The sequence below is a fragment of the Chenopodium quinoa genome, unplaced genomic scaffold (genome assembly GCF_001683475.1).
Source record: "Chenopodium quinoa cultivar QQ74 unplaced genomic scaffold, ASM168347v1, whole genome shotgun sequence".
NCBI classification, from domain to species: Eukaryota; Viridiplantae; Streptophyta; class Magnoliopsida; order Caryophyllales; family Amaranthaceae; genus Chenopodium; species Chenopodium quinoa.
In genome coordinates, this window is record NW_018743047.1 from 2,338,049 (window position 1) to 2,358,376 (window position 20,328).

Here is a 20,328-nt window from a genome sequence, read left to right on the forward strand (position 1 = left end):
TTTTGTTTGGTCTCTTGAGGTTGTAATTAGTGGCATATCCTATTTCTCTAACTGTATGTTTAAAAAGAAATGCTAAATGTTATCATCTTTCATAACAGGAAGAGAGAGATGTTCTAGCTCTCCTATCCAAACTGGACCTGCAAGCCTTGCATTTTGCAGAATCACTTCCAGGTTTGTCATCATTACAGTTGAATATTGTTCATTAACCCTAAAAATGATGTCTACTCTATGAATACATATTAACACTTTCATCACCAGAAGATGCAAATCAATCAGTTCACATAGTTGCCAGTGAAGGTTTGGAAGCATATCTTCCTCTTGCCGATATGGTAGATATCTCTGCTGAATTGCAGCGGCTTCACAAGCGTCTTATTAAGATGGAAGGGGAGTATAAGGGCCTTAAAGCTCGCCTTGGTTCTCCGCAGGTAGGAGATGTTTTGGTCACTAACCTCTGTCTAGCTTTTGATCTTTCTTTCATAATTGTGTTATACTGTCTATAGTATGCCCATGTATCGGTGCAAAAGAGGCTAGAGACTGGAGCTGGTGATTTTATTTTGTTGACATTTCATATCCACTCACATCACACCCATATATCCAATCATTTCAAGCAAAAAAGCAACACTTGAATGGGTTAGGGTAGTACTTATATAGAAGAGACTGAGATAAAAGATATCTAGCTTATACGTAGTATGATCTAAGTTCTTTCTTCATCTTATTTACCACTCCATGGGCATTTATTAGCATTTGCCTTTCTTTTTTTTTTTTATTTTTTTTTTTTTTTTTAAAATTAACACAAATTCTTCCTGAGTCTTTCCGATTTTCTTTTCATACCCATAGTTTTTGGAGAAAGCTCCCGCAGAAATTGTCCAGGCATCTCAAGAAAAAGCTGAGGAAATGGAGGAGAAAATAAATCTGACCAAAAACCGAATAGCTTTTCTTGAATCTACAGTTTTGATGACAAACAGTTAAAGTGAGTGATACTAGCTGCTTCTTTTGCTTATTTGTCTTTATGTTGGATCCTGTAAATTGATATTTCAGCGTAATAACGGTGAATGGTCAGGCATCTCCAGGTTATTTGTCGGTGTTTTTGCTGTTAAGAGGATTGTAGTAGGCTGGTAGCATTCAAACTGAGAATCTTAGAAGACATTTTCTGTTGATGACTTGATGTTGCTGTTAAGAGGATTGTGGTAGGCAGGTAGCATTCAAGCTGAGAATCTTCTAAGACATTTTCTGTTGATTCAACGCAACACATCATGCAATTTTGACTCTCGTACATTCATGTATAGTGGTATTTAAATATAAATCTTGACTTTAGCCATTTTCATGGTACTCCTCTCTATTTAAGAGTCAAGGTACATCAATTTAGCTAAGTGAACAACTATGTTTAACAACTATATTACATAGTGATAGTTTAAACATTTTTTTGCCTTTTTTTTTTTTTTTTTTTTTTGTGTTGGCATTTATCTTACCCATGCGCTGCAGGAATTTGTTAAACAAAATATTTGATGGCAAATAACCAGTAATTACTTAAATGGTGATAGGACAACCTCTATTGATCACTAGTAGGAGTCATCAAGGCCATATATGCTTGTGAAGTTGTGGTAAGATAGCAAAGTTTGAGCACTACTAGAGTACTAGTCTACTTGGAGCCATTAGGGTCAAATATGGCGTTGTGAGTTTGTGTTAGCCAGGAGATAAATTGGCATAATCATATACTACCTTCGATTTTTTTTTAGTTGCAACTTTGGAATATTTTATATTTCTCAAATAATACCCCAAAGTTGCAACCAAAAAAAAAATCGGAGGTAGTATATACTAGCTTAGGTCTCGTGTCATGCACAATAAGTCTAATTATCCAACAAATAAAATTTTATAAAACATACCCATTAGCTATATAGAAATTATATTATCATAATCTATATTAAAAGGTTGTTTAAAAAGAATTTCATATACGAATCACTTTTATTGTTACTAGTTTTGTACCCGTGCGATGCCCGGGGTTTTTTTTTTTTTATTGAATTTTAAGATTATTTTTTAATCTATATGTCAAATTTTAAAACATATCATTGATACAAATTTAGTTAGGAAATTATGTGTTTTAATTTTGTGACAATTTAAACTATGTATTAGGCATGTAAGGACTAATAATAATAATATTGGTGAAAACATTTCTTAGCTTGTAACCTAAAATAATGACCCTGTCCGAAATGACTTGTGATCCGACCCGATTGTCGGGTAGGTTTACACACAGTAATAAAATTATTTTAGATTTTGAAGTATTATTATTTTAATTGATTAGAATATATTATAAATAATAGATGTGGTACATTTTGAACTAATTCCTTCGCTCCAAAAAAAATATTATGATACAAAAAATACAATTATATGATAATTTATGAGAGTTATAATGTAATTATTTTATGAATAAAATTATAATTCAATTTGTAAATATTGGTACTTTATCGAAAATAAAACTCTAAATTGACAATTTTATCTTAAATTCTATCCAAATTTGATTGAAAATAAAATTCTAAACAAACTTTTTTATCCTACAAATTGAATTCTGTATAACTCTATCCTACGTGGCGCGACACTTGGCGAAAAGTTAAAACGCCAAGTGTCGCTGTCTCGTTGCCTGGCTAAAAGTTTAGATTTAGTTATATGATTATTTTTAGCAAAATCTAATATTAATTAGTTTAAAAGATATTTAAATAAGAGTTGGAATAATATTTTACGTAAATGTTTATGTAAGAGAATTAAGAGCACCAAATAAATAGAAATATATTTATTATGAAGATATAAAATATTTGGAATATTATTGTTATATTTGTATTATATAAATGTATTCTTAAAAAATTGTCTAAAAAGAAAGGAGAAGTTTTGGAGGGAAAAAAAGCACCAGGATGTGACACGTGTCACTTTCGGTGTCAGTTTTAGTATTAAGTTACTGATTACTAGTTTTGTGCCCCATGCGATGGCCGCGTTGTTTTTTGAATTTTAAGATAAAATTTTAATTTATATGTCAAATTTTAAAATATATCATTGATATAAAATTAGTTAGGAATTGATGTGCTTTTGTAACGATTTGTTATCTAGAAGGCATGTAATGACTAATAATAATGTTGGTGGAAATGTTTGATTTAATACATTAAAAAAATTTAAAAAATTCAGCAAAAAAATTAAATAAAATAAATGTTCAAAGCACGTTGATTGGTTGACCCGAACCCAAAACTTTGGGCAAGGGTTGAACATTTATTGACTCGTAACCTAAAGTGAAACAATCCGAGATGACTCATGACCCGGCCCTAATTGATAAGTCTACATAGTAACAAAATTCTATTAGATTGTGAAATATATTATTTGTACCAATTAGTATATATTATAAATGGATGTTTTGAGCTTCAAACTACTTCTTTCGCTCAAAAAATTATTATGCTATAAAAAATAAAGTTATATGATAATTTTTTAGAATTATAATCTAATAATTTTTTTGAATAAATTATAATTCAATTTGTACATCTGAAATTTGGTATTTAATCGAAAATAAAGCTGTAAACTAGCAAATTTATCTTAAAATTTTATTCAAATAGAATTCTAAATTTTATTTTATGAAATCTATTTAAATCAATCAACGTGACGTGACACTTGGCGAAAAGTTAGAACGCCAAGTGTCGCTGCCTCGTGATCTGGCTAAAAGTTTAGCTTTATATATTAGTTATATTATTGATTTGTTCATTTATTTCCTCCGTTTCAAATTAATTGACACATTTTTCATTATGCGTGCCTGCATTATTTAATCGTAGATACCTAAAATCATCACTAAGTTAAAATTATAAAATTTTAGATATTTTGAAATACACGTGAGGAATCCAATAAGATTGGAGTGAAATATACTAAAAAGTCAAAACATATCGACTAATTTAAAAAAGGGGAAATATATAGGGGATGAATTTGGTAATAATAGAGTGATTTTAGGTTCATCACCTTGATAAACAAAGGGTAAACATGTAATCTCGAATAAGGATATTATTGTAATTTGGTATCTACCTGAGTCAACCTTATGAAAGTTGTGTTAAATGACGTTATCCCTTTGGACAGTTACTTCATTTTCTTCCTCACCCAACTTCATCTTCTTCCTTAGAAATCTTCTTCATTTCCTTTCTCAGCCACCTTTATCTTCTTCGTCACCTTCAATTCGCTTCAATGAAGTCTTCGCCAACACCGAAACCGACTCCACCACCACCATTTTTCGGCAACTTCACTGCTGAATTAAACGAAAAACCTAAGAAAAAACGGAGAAATAAGGTGACAATTGCATATAATTTTACGATAAAAGCTTGCATACGAACAACAAATAAAAACTACAATCCCAATTAGCACTTCGATGGAGAAATTTCATTGATCTTCTCTCTCTAGAATGTTCCCCTTTTGGTGTTAATTGGGTAAGATTCGGTTAACAAAGTTGCTTCATGCCTTATGGTAATTGACTGAGCTAACTTATAAGGTTAAGTTTTGAACTCGAGTCAATTACCAAGTGGACAACAAAGCAAAATACTGAAATTTTTAATGATAAAGTGCGACAATCAAGGCGACTTATTTACAATGTTGTCATTTAATTAACAACAAACGTACTATGAGAAACTTGGATTTTCTCATAAAATAATCCTTCCCTATGTAAGTACACCTTTTTATGTAAGAATCAATCTAATTCAGAAAATTAAATTAGATGTAAAGGTGGATATTTAGTTGACATAATGGTATAATTGTAAAATGTAAACATTGAACTTTTCTTACGTACTTGCTTAAAATGTACTCAACACTTTTTTAAGAACATATAAACAAGATCAAAGCTTCAAATTTCACTCAATTTCTCTCTCCAAAATTCCCCCATTCGCTCAATCTTCCTCCGGTTTTTCTTTCATAAGTTTCTCCAAAAAATTTCTCCCAAATAAATCTCCAATTGTTCTCTCTCTATCTTAAATTTCACCTAATTTAAAAAATTCTCCCCCTTCTATCTCTCTCACTCTCCCTCTCTTAAATTTTCTTAAATTTATACAAAATTTGTTGCAAAATTGCTACAGTCAAACAAATTTCTCCATAACTTCAAATTGATAGAAAAAAAACCCCATATATATGTGGAGTCACTAAGAATCTCAAAGAAGAAAAAAAAAATAACAACAAAATTTTCAACGACTATCATGAGTTTGCAGCAAAATAGTAAACCTAATGTTGTGATTTCAATGCATGATAATTAACATGAACTAATTAATGGGGAATGAGAGAAGATAAGAAAGAGAAAGAGATTATTTTTTTACAAATTATTTTTTATGTTAACTTTGGTATAATATAAGATGTATTTGTAGGCTAAGTGTTTTCATTCATATATACTTTTTCAATTGAGAAGAGAGAAAGGTATATATGTAGAATTTGTATGAACTTATGGCTTAAATCTCATTAATCTTATTAGATCAATATATACACAAGGCTAACCCTAGAATTACCATAACATGGTAACTAGAAATTATGATACAATATAAAAGATAACCTCACATAACAACTAAATATTCCCAAGTATCTTTAACCAAAATATATATTTACAATACCCCCCCTCAAGTTGGAGTATGGGTGTAAAAAGTGCAACTTGGAGAGAAGATTGTCGAATTGCGCCTTCCCAAGTTCCTTCGTGAAGATATCTACCAATTGAGGAGTAGAAACATAAGATGGATAAATTAAGCCTTCATTAATTGCATCCTCACCAAAATGACAGTCAACATCAATGTGTTTTGTTCGCTCATGAAAAACAAGATTATTTGCAATATGCAAAGCTAACTCACTATCACAGAATAACTTGATTGCTTTGGGATGATGCACTCCCAAGCTCAACAACAAGGCCTTAAGCCATTTCAACTCACAAGTTATCACAGACATAAACTTATATTTAGCCTCAGCAGAGGACTTCGACACCGTGTGTTGGTTTTTAGTCTTCCACGAAATAGGTGAATGCCCGAGGAACACAAGCCAATGTGTTAAAGAGCGACGAGTAAGTGGACAAGCCGCCCAATCTAATCACACCAATCCTACAGAGTTAAGTCACTATCTACATTCAACAAAATACCCTGACCCGAGGTTCCTTTAAGTAGCGAACTACACGTAGAGTCGCTTCCCAATGTTTACTATGAGGCTCTTGCATGAACTGTGTACGCCAAGTCAGGCCTAGTGACCGCAAGGTAAATAAAATGGCCTACCAGCCTCCGATATGCCTTGGGATCCGTAAAAAGCTTGCCTGTAGCAAGACCAAGTTTGTGATTTTGCTCAATAGGAAATCCGCTTGGCTTTGCTCCTAACAAACCTGCTTCAGAAATAATATCCAAAGTATACTTCCTTTGACACAAAAACAAACCAAATGAACTTCGAGCAACCTCTATGCCCAAAAAATATTTCAAAGGACCAAGATCCTTCATTTAAAACAATCATAAGATAAGACTTGAAACTCATAAGTGCAGCAGAAATGTTCCCAGAAATAATAAGATCATCAATATAAACTAAGACATTCATCTGAACATTATCATTAGTACGTATATGTGAAAAGAGAATAATCAGAGTAAGATTGTAGAAAGTCGTACCCTTTCAAAGCCGTAACTAGCTTGGTAAACCAACATTCGCGAGCTTATTTCAAATCATTCAGAGATTTTTCAAACAACACACAAGAGTCAAATCCAAACACTCAAACCCGGGAGGAAATTTCATATACACCTCCTCATCAACATCACCATGCAGAAAGGCATTGTGAACATCCATCTGATGGAGTTCCCAATTTTTAGAGGCCACAATTGCTAGAAATGCCTGTATTGCTGTCATCTTTTCCACAAGTGCAAACATCTCACTGTAATCAATACCTTCTTGCTGATTGTTTCGGGGTTTTCTGATGTCCTGCGGGAGAGTTACAATTCCGAGACTGGAACCGGACGCCTGTACCTGCAAAACAACGGAGACTCCTTGTGGTGGGAGCTCCGCCTCCAACGATCAAGTTAGTACTTGTTTGAGGAGTAATAGATGCGGAAATTAAAGGTGGGAGATCTGGTTCCTCTAGGGGAGGAGTGATCAATGTGTTTAGACTTCTCTAGGTGAGAGTCATCAATTGCTTAATCCCCTTTAATGAGGATTAATTAAGTATTTATAGTCTTTGAGAAGCGTGCCAATCCTAGGTTTAGGTTAACCTTGGGCTGATTGGGCTTTCCTCGGAAGTTGGGCCTGGGTGGCCGGTTTCTCCATTAGGCATGGAGTATGCCACGTGTCATGACATAATAGTTCCAAGGTGGACGAATAAGCGTGTGCCACGTGGCAAGCCCTGACAGTTCCGACTGGGGGACACTTGGCAGGACCTGATTGGCCCACGTGGCGCATTCCGATTGGTGGGAGCAAAATCCCCTAATCATTTGCCCCTCACAGGTGGCACGTGACTGGTCACGTGTTACCTGTGAAAGGTATCGCCCTGTAACAGGCGACGGCCTGCTACAGGTGTCAGTCGGCGAGAGGCCGAGAGATTCTCCCGCCAAAATTTTGAATTCTGGAAGTGACCCTTCGCCTTCTCACTTCGCCTATATAAAGGAGTGTTGACTTCGGTCATTTTCACACTTGAATACTTTGTGAGAGAACATTCGGACCCCTGAACTTGCTCTGACATTTTGGACCCTTTCTGCCTACCGCCTGCTCTGACAAGCCGACTGCAAAGGATTTTCAGAACTTCATCAATCGTCACTCGTTCAGGTAACTGTCGGTTCTCTTACTCTTAATTTTCTCTTTATTCTTTTTTTTTGAAATGGCACCACGGAAGCACATGACACGACCTAGGTTAGTGATCAGCCGGTCACCGGGGACGGCTGAATCTAGGACTAGGAGTGCCGCATGCCCTTTTCTGGACCCATCTTTGCCCTTTATACAAAGTCCGACTGTATATGTGTCTATGCAGAGCATGATGGCCAGAACAAAAAAGACTGTCAGGATCTCAAACTTAGACGGCTCCTCCCACAGGGTGCCGATTAGTGAGACATCTGACCAGGCGCCAGATGTGGAAGTGAAACAAAGCGGCTTGAAAGCCGGCAGTTCTGAGGGAGGAGTCAAAGTGACCCCTTCCCATTTTACAGTTGAAAATTCTACATTCTCTCCTGCTCCTTTTAAAGGAGAGGAGGCGGGCCCCTCCGGGAGAGGGGAGGAGCCGTCCTCTTCGGACTCGTCAGAGGACGATTCCGAGTCTAGCTCTTCTGGCCATGCTTCTCTGGACACAGAAGAGAAAAACAGTCGCCTGCAAGAGGCGAGGCTTTCTCACGCAGTTGAGAAGGGGGACGATTGGGCGGAGCCATCCGCCTCTCACCGAGAGCAAAATACCCCGTACTACTGCACGGTACCTCGGGGCCGGATCACAGCCATGCAAGAGAAAGTGGAGAGCTTTATCTCAAACCACACAATGGGCCCCGACTTTTTAGTGTTTGTGCCGGATCCAGAAGACACAGTCGTCTGGCCGGCTGGTACCAGTTATGATAGCGCCTGCTTTGGCTGCTACGAGGCGGCTATCAAGGCTGGGCTGCGCTTCCCACTACATCCGGCTGTTCAGCGGATCTTGGATGGGTATGAGTTGGGGTTATGACAGTTAGCCCCGAACTCCTGGGTCAACGTACTCGGCTATGTGGCCGGGTGCGAACTGCACGGGGTGGAGCCGAGCTTCGAGGCTTTCGCCCACATGAACTACCTCAGCCGGACCCCTAAGGCAGGCGGTACCGGCTGGTATCAATTGACGAGCCACAGGGGCTACCTCATGACGAGAGGTAAAGCAAACAAATGGAAGGACTGGCAGAGCACCTTCCTCATCATTGAGAGTTCAGACACAGAGCTGAACAAGCGCTTCAACAGGTGGAACAGGAATCCGCCCCTTCTTGCATGCGGCCGCAGCATGCCGCCTGTTCCCCCCAAGGCTAAGAAAGAGATCCTAGATAAAGGACTCTTCAAAGTAGAGTCGAAGGTGAACTCTACTTCAGGGGTACGAGAGCAAGTACCCCTGCACTGCGTCCCGAGCTTCAAATGGCTCTACGACGAGTACTTTTTGGCCGCCTGTGGCCTCAGCAGTCGGTGCTCAAGAGGTAGCCGGCCTGTCGAATACTCTGTTGTTCCATGCATTTCTTGTTATGACTTTTATTAACTTTGCTATTTGTTTTTGCAGCGGACGCTATGAGCAAAATTACCGCCTCCAAGATTGCGGCGGCCATGTTGCGGGCCTCCATCATGCAACAGTCTTCAACCGACTCCCCCAACAAGGGGGCACCCTTGGTGGGCTTCGAACCTTTCACCCTCTTTTTGGAGTTGTGTTTATGCATATACTGACTCTTTTCTTCTTTTTTAGACGGGCGCTCCAAGAGCTTCTTCTTCCCAACAGCCGGACCCCAAGGCCCGGAGGACGACTGTTGCGAGCTCTCCTGGTTCTGCCAGGAAACATGTGGCGGCTGAGAAACAGCCGACCACTTCTTCTAAAACTCCAGCTGGGCCACCTAGAAGTATGAAATTATCCTTGTAAATTTTAGACTTGCTCCCTTCTTTACTAGGTCTAATCCGTTTGTTTATGCTTGATGCAGCCGGCCCTCAGGAGCCTGATTTGGTCGAGGTGGCCAAGTCTATGATCAAGGCCGTTCCTCCAGCTGAAAGGGAGGCGGTCAGGGGTGTCGGCACCCTTGACCTAGACGGGATTGCAGGGGTCCTTGCTGAGGTATACTTAGCATATTTTTGAGTATTTGATTTCCAGGACGCGTGTTTTCTTTTTGTTTGGAAACTGACGCATGTTCCCCTTTTTACTTAGGCCCTGCTCCGAGTGAACGGCCTTCGCAAGCCGCTTGACCGGAAGAAAAAAGAGGTAAAGGCTGCAAAAGCTATGGCCGCCTCTGACTGTGATAAGGCAATGTTTCAAATTGCCCAAAATGAAGTTCTGACCATTGATATTCTTTATTATCAGGCGCAGGCTACCGCCGCTATCCGGGCTCAGTTAGAGGCGGCCTAGAAGAGGAATAGCGAGCTGGAGGCGACCATCAACAGCCTCAAGGCCGAGCTGAGACCTCTTCGCCAAAAGATGTCCTCGTACGAAACCTTGGAGAAATCCTTGGCGAGCGTAAAGGTACGCCTGGTGACCCAGGAGAAGAGTCTTACTCAGGAGCTCTCGGAAAAGGCCGAGCAAGAAAAGAAAGAGCTGGTCCGGGAGATGATGGAAGACTCTGCTCAAATCCAGCGCATGACTTGGGGCCGCCTCTTCCCCAATGCCGACTTTGCCTCATGGGAAAAAACGTACAACCAGTGTTCTGATAGATATAATCAAGAGATCCTGGCGGCTGCTGAGGAAGAGGCGTTGGAGGAGGCGTTGGAGGAGGAGCAGCCGGTAGTGGCGCTTGTGCCGCTTGGGGGTAATGCATCAAAGAAGGATGCAGCTGAAGCCGAGTCCAGCAAGAAGAGTGTTGACCAGGCGGCAGCTGCTGATATTGAAGATCTGCCCCCTTCTTAAGCTTTATGTCTTCTTTCCACGGCCTGCGTGCCGTTTGTTTGTATTTACCCGGCCAGGGGGCCGGGGCTCTGAACATTTTTCCGGTCTTTAATGACCGGCTTCTTTTTAATGAATTTTTTTTTTGTTTTGCTTCAAATTTGTTTAAGTATTGAATATTCTGATATCCAATTGTACACTATACCGACTGTTTTACATGGCCGATAGTTGCAGACAGGTACGGATAGTTAGTCACGCCGCCTATGCCCCTGGACGACTGGTGGTCTGTTTCCAGGCTAGACGATCAGTCAGCCATTTATCCAACCGGTATTCGAACCATTTTAAAGACTGGATCCCCCTTAGGCAGGCGGTCCTGTCATTAACCAAGTAGGAAAGTGGTTTGACCAAGTAAACATGATTGTTACCTAGTCGCCAAGTAACTGAGTAGTAGAGGTATCAAGCGGTTGGTACCGGTTGTTCCCCTTCATTCGCCAATGTTTGTTGGCTTTTAACTCATAGGTTGTTCACCTAGCAGAAGTAGTGGTTGAGAGCCCCTGTTTGCTAAAAACAGGCGGACGACTCATACCTTTTAGGCTCCATACTAAGTTTGAGAGAGTGACTATGAGTTAACTTTGGTGTTACTCAGTCGCTGTCACTCCTGCTTGAGTAGTAAAGGTACCAGGCGGCGGAGGCCGGCTGATCCTTTAGATTCGCCAATGTTTGTTGGCTATTAACTCAAGAGGTACCCCCTGCATTTATCCCAAGTATTACAGGCGGTCATCTGACTCAGATGTCAACTGCTACCACTGGTTTGGTTAGTGATAGAGTTATCCTTGTCTCAAAAACGGCTACGTGGTTGCCCTTGGGGACAGTCGTATAGGTGCCGTGTAATTAGTTTATAGAGCAATGTTCCACCCAAAAGGGAGCTGCTCTCTGCGACGAATTTCATCCGGAGGGATGCCGCCGGACGCCTGCTATGATGTTGGGACAGGTCGTATTAGTTTTGAAGATTGGATCAGTTGGCTTGGCGCCTGGTCTGATCATTCGGCCTGTGGCCTTGGTTAGTTCTTGGTGAACGTAGGTGCTAAGTAAGAGGAGGGTAGCCGCCTGTTTAGGCACAGGGTCGGCCAGGCCCTGATCATTTTTAGTTAAGTATAAGGGGGGGTGGCTGTGTGTTTGGAACCAGTCGGCCCTCTTCTATGGAGAGTAGCCGACTATATGTCCAGACGGCGTGCCCCTATGGTGAGTAAAATACTCAATGGAGAGTAGCCGACTGTAAAGGTACAGGCGGCATGCCCCTCTGAAAGAGTAAAATACTCAATGGAGAGTAGCCGACCGTAAAGGTACAGGCGGCGTGCCCCTCTGAAGATAGAGTAAAATACTCAATGGAGAGTAGCCGACTGTAAAGGTACAGACGGCATGCCCCTCTGAAGATAGAGTAAAATACTTAATGGAGAGTAGCCGACTGTAAAGGTACAGACGGCATGCCCCTCTGAAGATAGAGTAAAATACTCAATGGAGAGTAGCCGACTGTAAAGGTACAGACGACATGCCCCTCTGAAGATAGAGTAAAATACTCAATGGAGAGTAGCCGACTGTAAATGTATAGGCGGCCTGCCCCTCTTAAGTAAGAATGAAAATTAAACATAGAGAGTAGCTGACTGTTTGTTAGTAGGCGTGCCCCTCTTAGTACAAAATTGAATATTAAGTATGCAAACTTTTATTAAGTAGCCCTTGACTATTTACATCATTCAAAAGAAATATTTCTTAAGATTATCTACATTCCAAGTTCGAGGCAACGGTTGTTCGTCTGGTGTTCCAAGACGGTAGGTACCGTCCCTGACCTCTTCACAGATTCGGTAGGGTCCTTCCCAGTTGGGAGTTAGTTTGCCAGACTCATTCGCCCTACCAACTGCTTCCATTTTTCTAAGTACAAAGTCCCCCACTTTTAGTGGACGCCTGTGTACTTTTTTGTTGTATGATCTAGTCATTCTCAGGCGGTAAATTTCATGGCGCAAGACAGCATTGCCTCTCCTTTCAGGAAGTGAGTCTAATGCCAGGCGCATGGCTTCCCAGTTTTCCTCTTCGTCATATAGCATTACTCGAAGAGTCGGCTCGTAGTGTCTATTGGAAGAACAGCTTCCGCACCATAAGTTAGGAGGAATGGAGTTTCTCCAGTCGCCCCTTTTTCAGTCGTCCTAATGGCCCAGAGAACATGTGGTAATTCATCCGCCCATAGGCCGCCTGCTCGTTCAATCTTTTTCTTGAGACCGTCTGAGATGATTTTATTAAAGGCTTCTACCTGGCCGTTTGCTTGTGGACGGCCGACAGATGCAAAGTAGTGTGCAATTCCTTGGTCACCCAACCAGCTTTTGAGAACAGACGTCTCAAATTGGGGACCATTATCAAAAACCATAGACATGGGAACCCCGAACCGAGTGATGACATTTTTCCAAATGAATGAAATTACATCCTTCGTCTTGATTCCCTTTACAGCCTCCGCCTCTACCCATTTAGTGAAGTAGTCGACGGCAACAAGTATGTACCTCCTTCCGCCTGTAGCAGGCGTATATGGACCCAGAATATCCATGCCCCACTTAGCAAACGGTAGTGGGCTATGAATGGTAGTGAGGTCAGTAGCCGGACGGTGAATTAGTTTGCCAAACCTTTGGCACTTGTCACATTTTTTCACCATCACCATCGCATCTGCTTCTAAAGTAGGCCAAAAGTAGCCCTGCCGCCTTGCCCGTTGAGCAAGCGTCCTACCGCCTATATGGGAAGCACAGTAACCAGAGTGAAGATCGTCCAGTATCTCTCGCCCCTTTTTTGGAGTAACACACTTTAAGAAGGGTTGAAGGTACCCCCTTTTGTGAAGTTCTCCCTTTATTATTTCAAAACTGGTTGCTCGTTTTTTCAGTGCTGCCGCCTGTTGATGATCATCCGACAGGGTACCGTTTGTCAGATATGCCCTGATTGGATCCATCCAGGTTGAGCTTCTGTCTAGGATTGCAATAGGTTCTTCCTCAATGCTTCTCCTAACCATTACTTCCCAAAAAACAGTTCGAGGAGTATCACAGGAGGCGGATGATGCTAATTTTGAAAGTGCATCCGCCTGGTTGTTTTCTGATCTCGGCACTTGGGTCAGATGGAAATCCTCAAGGGAGCCGACTGCTTGTCGGACCGCCTGTAAATACTTGATCATGGCCGGATGGGTTGCTTCGTATTCGCCATTGTACTGACTCACTATCAATTGTGAATCGGAACAGGCGTCTATTTTTCTTGCCCCTGCCGCCTTGCACATGCGGATTCCGGCTAGTAAAGCTTCATATTCTGCCTCATTGTTTGAGGCCTGAAAACTGAAGCGTAGAGCATACTCGTACCTGTCGCCCTCTGGCGACTGACATATGACGCCTGCTCCACAACCATTTGAAGTAGAGCTTCCGTCCACATATACCTTCCAGACTTGGTCTGTAACTTGAGAGTCAGGAGGACGAGTCATCTCAACAATAAAGTCAGCAAAGGCTTGCCCCTTCACTGCTTTTCTAGGCTCGAAAGTAACTTCGAGGCTCTGTATTTCTATGGCCAATTTGATCATTCGGCCTGACGACTCCATGATGGTCAGTGGCCGCTTGATAGGTTGGTCTGTATACACGACGACTGCATGTGCCAAAAAGTAGGGCTTTAATTTTTTAACAGCCATGAAGAGTGCAAGACCAAAATTCTCCACTAAGGGATACCTCAACTCGGCATTTTTCAGTACATGACTGACAAAGTAGACCGGGAGCTGACAGCCGTCTCTTTCAGCAAGGAGAACAGCGCTTAACACATGATCAGAGACGGCCAGGTACATGTAGAGTACTTCTTTGGGCAAAGGGCTGACCAGCCTCGGCAAGGAATGCAAGTGAACTTTCAATTTCTGGAAGGCCGCCTCAGCATCCGGCCCCCATTCAAACCTTGCCTTTTTCTTAATTGCCTGGAAAAAGTATAGGCATTTGTCGCCTGATCGGCTTAGAAATCTTCCCAAGGCCGCCAGACAACCTGTTTACTTCTGAACCTCTCGGATGGTACAAGGCGACTGCATGTCAATGACCGCCTGCACCTTCTCAAGGTTCGCCTCTATTCCTCTCTGATTGATAAGGAATTCGAGAAATTTCCCAGACTCAACTCCAAAGACACATTTCTTGGGATTGAGCATGACATGGTGCCGCCTGAGTGTGGCGAAAGTTTCTCGGAGGTCCGTCAGATGATCTTTCTGAAGTTTAGACTTGACAATCATATCATCAATATATGCCTCGACATTTCTCCCAATTTGATCAAAGAACACAGTGTTTATCATTCGCTGGAAAGTGGCCGGGGCATTCTTAAGACCAAACGGCATGACCGTGTAACAGTATAACCCCTGATCAGTGACGAAGGCCGTCTTCTCCTGATCTTTCTTCCATAAAGGAATTTGATGGAAACCAGAGTAGGCGTCCATAAAGCTCATCAAAGCATGGCCGGCTGTTGAGTCGACCAGGTTATCAATTTTAGGCAGAGGGTAACTGTCTTTGGGGCACGCCTTGTTTAAGTCTGTGTAGTCTACACACATTCGCCAGGTGCCATTCGGCTTTTTAACAAGCACCACATTTGCAACCCAGTCTGGGAAGTAACATTGCCGAATGAACCCTGCATCAAGTAATTTTTTAACTTCGGCGGCTGCCGCCTGACTTCTTTCTTTGCCATGGTTCCGCTTCTTCTGCCGTACCGGCTTCTTTTTCGGATCCACGGCCAGTTTATGTACCGCCAGATCAGGACTAATGCCTGACATTTCGTGGACTTCGAATGCAAAGATGTCCTTGAACTCTTTCATAGTGTGTGAAAGTCGTCACCCAGGACTCTCAGAGCAGTCGTCCCAACTTTGACTGTTCGGTCAGGACGTGAGTCGTCTAAGATCAAGTCCGTATGCTCACCAGCCGGCTGAGGGCGGAATTCATCTGACCGCTCCTCTGCCAATGATTGCTATTTTCTGTCTTTTCTTGCGGCCCCCGTCTGGGATGCCTTTCTCTTCTTGCCGCCTGCTTCTTGAACAGGCGCACTCTTCTTGACATTGTCAAGGTCTATTTTTCCACCACTCGACCCAGTGGCCATAACAGTGGGCTTGACATCCGAGAGATAGCACTCTCGGGCCATCCTCTGATCTCCCCTTAGGGACCCGACTGTTCCATTATCCCTCTCAAACTTGAGCAACATAAGAGATGGGATTATAACAGCCTTGGAATTATTCAGGGTTGGTCGTCCCAGAATCATGTTGTAGGCCGAGAGTTCTTCTACTACCAGGAACCGGACTACCATGTGTCGTCCTTCCCCTTTTTCGCACAGGCGGATGGGTAAATCCACTCGTCCCACTGGGTGGACGACTCCTCCTCCAAACCCTACTAAAGGGTGGGATGCCGGATGTATGCAATTAGTCTGATATTTTAGTTTCGACAGACATTTGCTACTGATGAGATCTGAGGAGCTTCCGGTATCTATGAGGATTCGGCCAACTCTCTGGTTGGCCACTTTACATTCAATAACGATAGGGTCGTCATGCAGCCCTCTTACCCCTCCTAGATCTTCTTCAGTGATGACAATCTCAGGAAATGAATATTTGGAGGGCCGTTCTTGGTGAACGGAATTTACATCTAACCGTCTGATATTGTCTTTGTTGCCCCTAATAGTGGGGCCGCCTTCTGAGAAGCCGCCTGCAATGGTGTAGACGAATGCATCATCTGTATCGGAGCTGTCGGCCTGTTGATTCTTTTTGGCCGACTGCTTTTTTGAGGAAGTGTTCCCCGTAGATTTCTTGACATAAGTGTCAAGATCACCTTGCTCAGCCAGGCGGTCCAGATACCGCATGAGACTGATGCAGTCATTGGTGTGATGACCAACATCTTCATGATAATCACAGAATTTTTCTTGGTTCCGACTGTTTGCAGAACCCTTCATGGGGACCGGCTTCTCAATTGAGATCCGTCCCTTGATTTCCTTTAGGATAAATTGGCTATCCTTGTTAAACACATACTTTGGGGAGTATGGTTTGAATTCTTTTTTCTTTTTCTGGGCCGGCTGTTTAGAGGAATCAGCCGCCTAGACCTCTTTTCTCTTCTCGTCTTTGTTTGACGACTGTTTCTGTCGTCCTTCTCTTTTGTCGGACCTTTTCCCGTCTGACTGTTTAACCGTACTACAAAGATCAGTCGCCTGTATATAGGCTTCCGCTTCAATCAAGGCCTCTTGAAGAGTCGCCACCCTCTTTCGGACCAAATCAAATTTGAAGGTCGACCCGTCTTTGAGACCTTTGAAAAAGTCAGTATAGGCTACTTCATCCGGTAACCCTTGAATCTGTATCCTCATCAGGTTAAACCGCCTGATGTAAGAACGAAGCCCCTCCTTCTCGCCCTGCTGAATTGTTCCTAAATCAAGGGTCGTCTTCTTTGCAGGGATGTTCATGGCGAAGTTGGAGGTGAATAAGTAAGCAAGCGTCCTGAAGTTATTTACCAACCAGTCGGCAGGTTGCCGAACCATTGTTGTGCGATTCCTTTGAGAGTCGCTGGGAAACACTTGCACCAAGTGGGATCATCCAACCCTTGAAGGTACATTAGGTTGGTGAATGCCATCAGATGGTCTTCTGGGTTAGTAGTGCCGTCATAGGCGCCTACTAATAAATTTTTCACTTTGGCCGGCTGAGCGGCTTCAGTAATTTCCTTGGAGAAGGCCGACGGCTGTTCACCAAGTCTAAGCAACCGTAGCTGCCAGTCCATAGGTTGGACATTTTTTGCTGCATGTCCACCAAACGGAGGTGGCTGTAAAAAATACTGTTGTTGCGGTACAAACGGTAAGTTTGGTACCGCCTGGTCGCTATGAAAGCCGGACTGACGGGAGGTGCCGCCTGACTGACTCTCATGATACGACTGAGTATGCCTCATCGAGGTATTTCGCAGACTGTCTTGGAAGTTTGAAGTAGAGGCCGACTCTGACAATCGGTCACTCTTCTTCTGCTCTAGCAGTAGCCGAGCGTCTGTGTATGTTTTCCTCGACCCGTCCGCCTGAATATGACGAACAGGTTTCCTATTTCCTGGAGTAGGAAAACGGTATTTTGTGAAATCAAGGGCAGGTGGCTCCCACTTCCTAGATTTAGGATGAGGGGTCGCCTCTCGCCCTTGAACTGGTTTCCTCTTCAGTGAAGTGGAGGGTTTCTTAGCCAACTGTTCCTTGTCCAGAGCAGGCAGCTTCTTGTTGATCAACTCTTGAATTTCTCCCTTGAAGTCCCTCATGAAGGTCATGAGTTCGTTCCTTGTGATGGGAGCAGACCCATCAGTCGGCTGTTGCCGAACAGGCGGTGCGCCTGCTGGCTCACTTCCAGTTTGAAGATGTTCCCGTTCCCTCCTTTCGGTATGACGGGTACGTCGGGCCCTTAGGGTCCCGTCTGAAGCTGTGTGAGCTTCAACTTCAAATTCATTCTCAGTATCGTGGTCCGACTGAACTTGAGGGTCGTCTAGGGGACGCCTCTCTTCAGGAGTCGGCACAAACGTGGATGCCATCTCAGAAGTACTCTCCCCACAGACGGCGCCAAATGTTTCGGGGTTTTCTGATGTCCTGCGGGAGAGTTACAATTCCGAGACTGGAACCGGACGCCTGTACCTGCAAAACAACGGAGACTCCTTGTGGTGGGAGCTCCTCCTCCAACGATCAAGTTAGTACTTGTTTGAGGAGTAATAGATGCGGAAATTAAAGGTGGGAGATCTGGTTCCTCTAGGGGAGGAGTGATCAATGTGTTTAGACTTCTCTAGGTGAGAGTCATCAATTGCTTAATCCCCTTTAATGAGGATTAATTAAGTATTTATAGTCTTTGAGAAGCGTGCCAATCCTAGGTTTAGGTTAACCTTGGGCTGATTGGGCTTTCCTCGGAAGTTGGGCCTGGGTGGCCGGTTTCTCCATTAGGCATGGAGTATGCCACGTGTCATGACATAATAGTTCCAAGGTGGACGAATAAGCGTGTGCCACGTGGCAAGCCCTGACAGTTCCGACTGGGGGACACTTGGCAGGACCTGATTGGCCCACGTGGCGCATTCCGATTGGTGGGAGCAAAATCCCCTAATCACTGATGATTCTCAAAAATAACTAACCGAGACTTGAGGCGTCCAATATCACCATCCAACAAAAACTTTATCTTATACACCCATTGACTCCCTAGAGCACGTTTACTTGGGGGAATATTCCCTAGAGTCGAAGTCCCATCGTCTTATAATGCTTTTATTTACTCTTGCATAGACTTACGCCAACCTTCATGTATCATGGCCTCTTTAAATGATTTTGAATCCTATCTGCTTACACTGCTGCAAGTAACTTATGATATTCACAGAAAATTTGTCACAATTATATAATGTGCTAAAGGATAAAGAGTACCTAAAGGAGAATTGGAAGTCGGAGTGGAGATAGACGTATTTTTAGAAAAAACTAAGTGAGTCAAATAATCCCGAAGCTTTACCAACGAAAACTTGTCACAGAGACCACGACCCATCACTAATACAAAACTAGCCTTATGTAACACCCAAAAAGTGTTACATAAAGTAGTAAAAGTGTTATTATAGACAATAGGTGTAGGCGTCGTTCGAAATGCGCCTACGTTAAAGCATGTGTGAATATGCTTGGCACTCATAGGAAGTGGGAATTGACATTACGATTAGGGACAACGATTAGGGACAAATAAAGTAGGGAGCCACCAACAAGTTTTTAAGGAACTTGTAAACCGTTCACAGATCATAAAAGGTAACCACGAATAAGGGACAACGATAGGCAACAACGATTGACCCGTGAAGGTTACACCCCATTCATAATCCATGAGATTACTTACTCCATATGGTTAGGAACCACGAAAGGAGGATCGGGGATGATGGTACGAAGTGAGTCATGGAGTCACATTCACCCGTATTGGCCTCTACTCGATTCTTATAGTGAAAAATGATTACTGAGATCTCAAAGGCATACAAACAAAAATTCAATTTGCTCCAATCTATTATTAAGCTAAATTGGTTTAATATTATTGCAACACATAATTCTAAAATACTCGTGATCACTTAAATTAAATAACAAGATTAAAAAGGAACCTAAACCGGTCGTCCAAATTATCTTATTAGGCGTGATTTTCAATTACATATTCCCTTTAAACATGCAATATGGTGATCATAAAAATAATAGAATTACCATTAATATTGAAAGCAATTCAACAATAATATCGTTAGTCAAATCAATTATAAAAAAACCTATTCATGATGCTAGAAATTAGAATAAAAATAAGAGTAATTAAGTGAATCAATTACTCACTTTCCGCGTTTCCTTGAATTGCTACATCATGAATAAACTGTTAGTAACTTCAATTAAAATATAAAGTAAATAGAAATTAAATTAAATTAAAAGTAGAGTTGATTTGGTCCAAACCCTCAGTTAATTCTACCTATCACGCCTTGGTTAAAGTATAGAACTTCAGGTATTGTATGGACTCCTTGGAATGCTTAAAGGAAGAAATAGTGAAAGAATGGGGAGGCTAGTGTTTAGGCTAAAGAGGGAGAAGAGAATTATTTGATGATCAAGCTTGTTGATGATTGGAAAAGGGGTGATATGACCTCTATTTATAGAGAAAAAAATAAGGGTCGAAGAATTAAGAAAAGATAAGAATTCGAATCGGATAAAACTCTTGCAGTAGACAACAGTTTTTTGCGGTTTTTGTTTTTATCATATGTTTTGATCTAGAAATCAAAATAAGATGAATAAGATATCGTTGGAAATTTCTTGAAGTC

General features: G+C 42.1%; 1 protein-coding gene across 5 annotated transcripts in view; it reads left to right on the forward strand.

The window, feature by feature from the left end:
- LOC110730693 (valine--tRNA ligase, chloroplastic/mitochondrial 2-like) overlaps positions 1-1,426 on the forward strand; it is a 36,002-nt gene extending 34,576 nt beyond the window's left edge. For 4 of the 5 annotated variants that reach the window (XM_021910512.1, XM_021910514.1, XM_021910515.1 and 1 more), the window contains exons 25-28: positions 99-171; positions 259-425; positions 838-970; positions 1,061-1,426. In XM_021910512.1, coding sequence (XP_021766204.1) covers positions 99-171; positions 259-425; positions 838-969 — 372 coding nt within the window. In that variant the 3' untranslated portion in view covers position 970; positions 1,061-1,426. The remainder of the gene's footprint in view (positions 1-98; positions 172-258; positions 426-837; positions 971-1,060) is intronic. The other variant, XM_021910513.1, reaches the window with a different exon arrangement.
- The last annotated feature ends 18,902 nt before the right edge of the window (positions 1,427-20,328 follow it).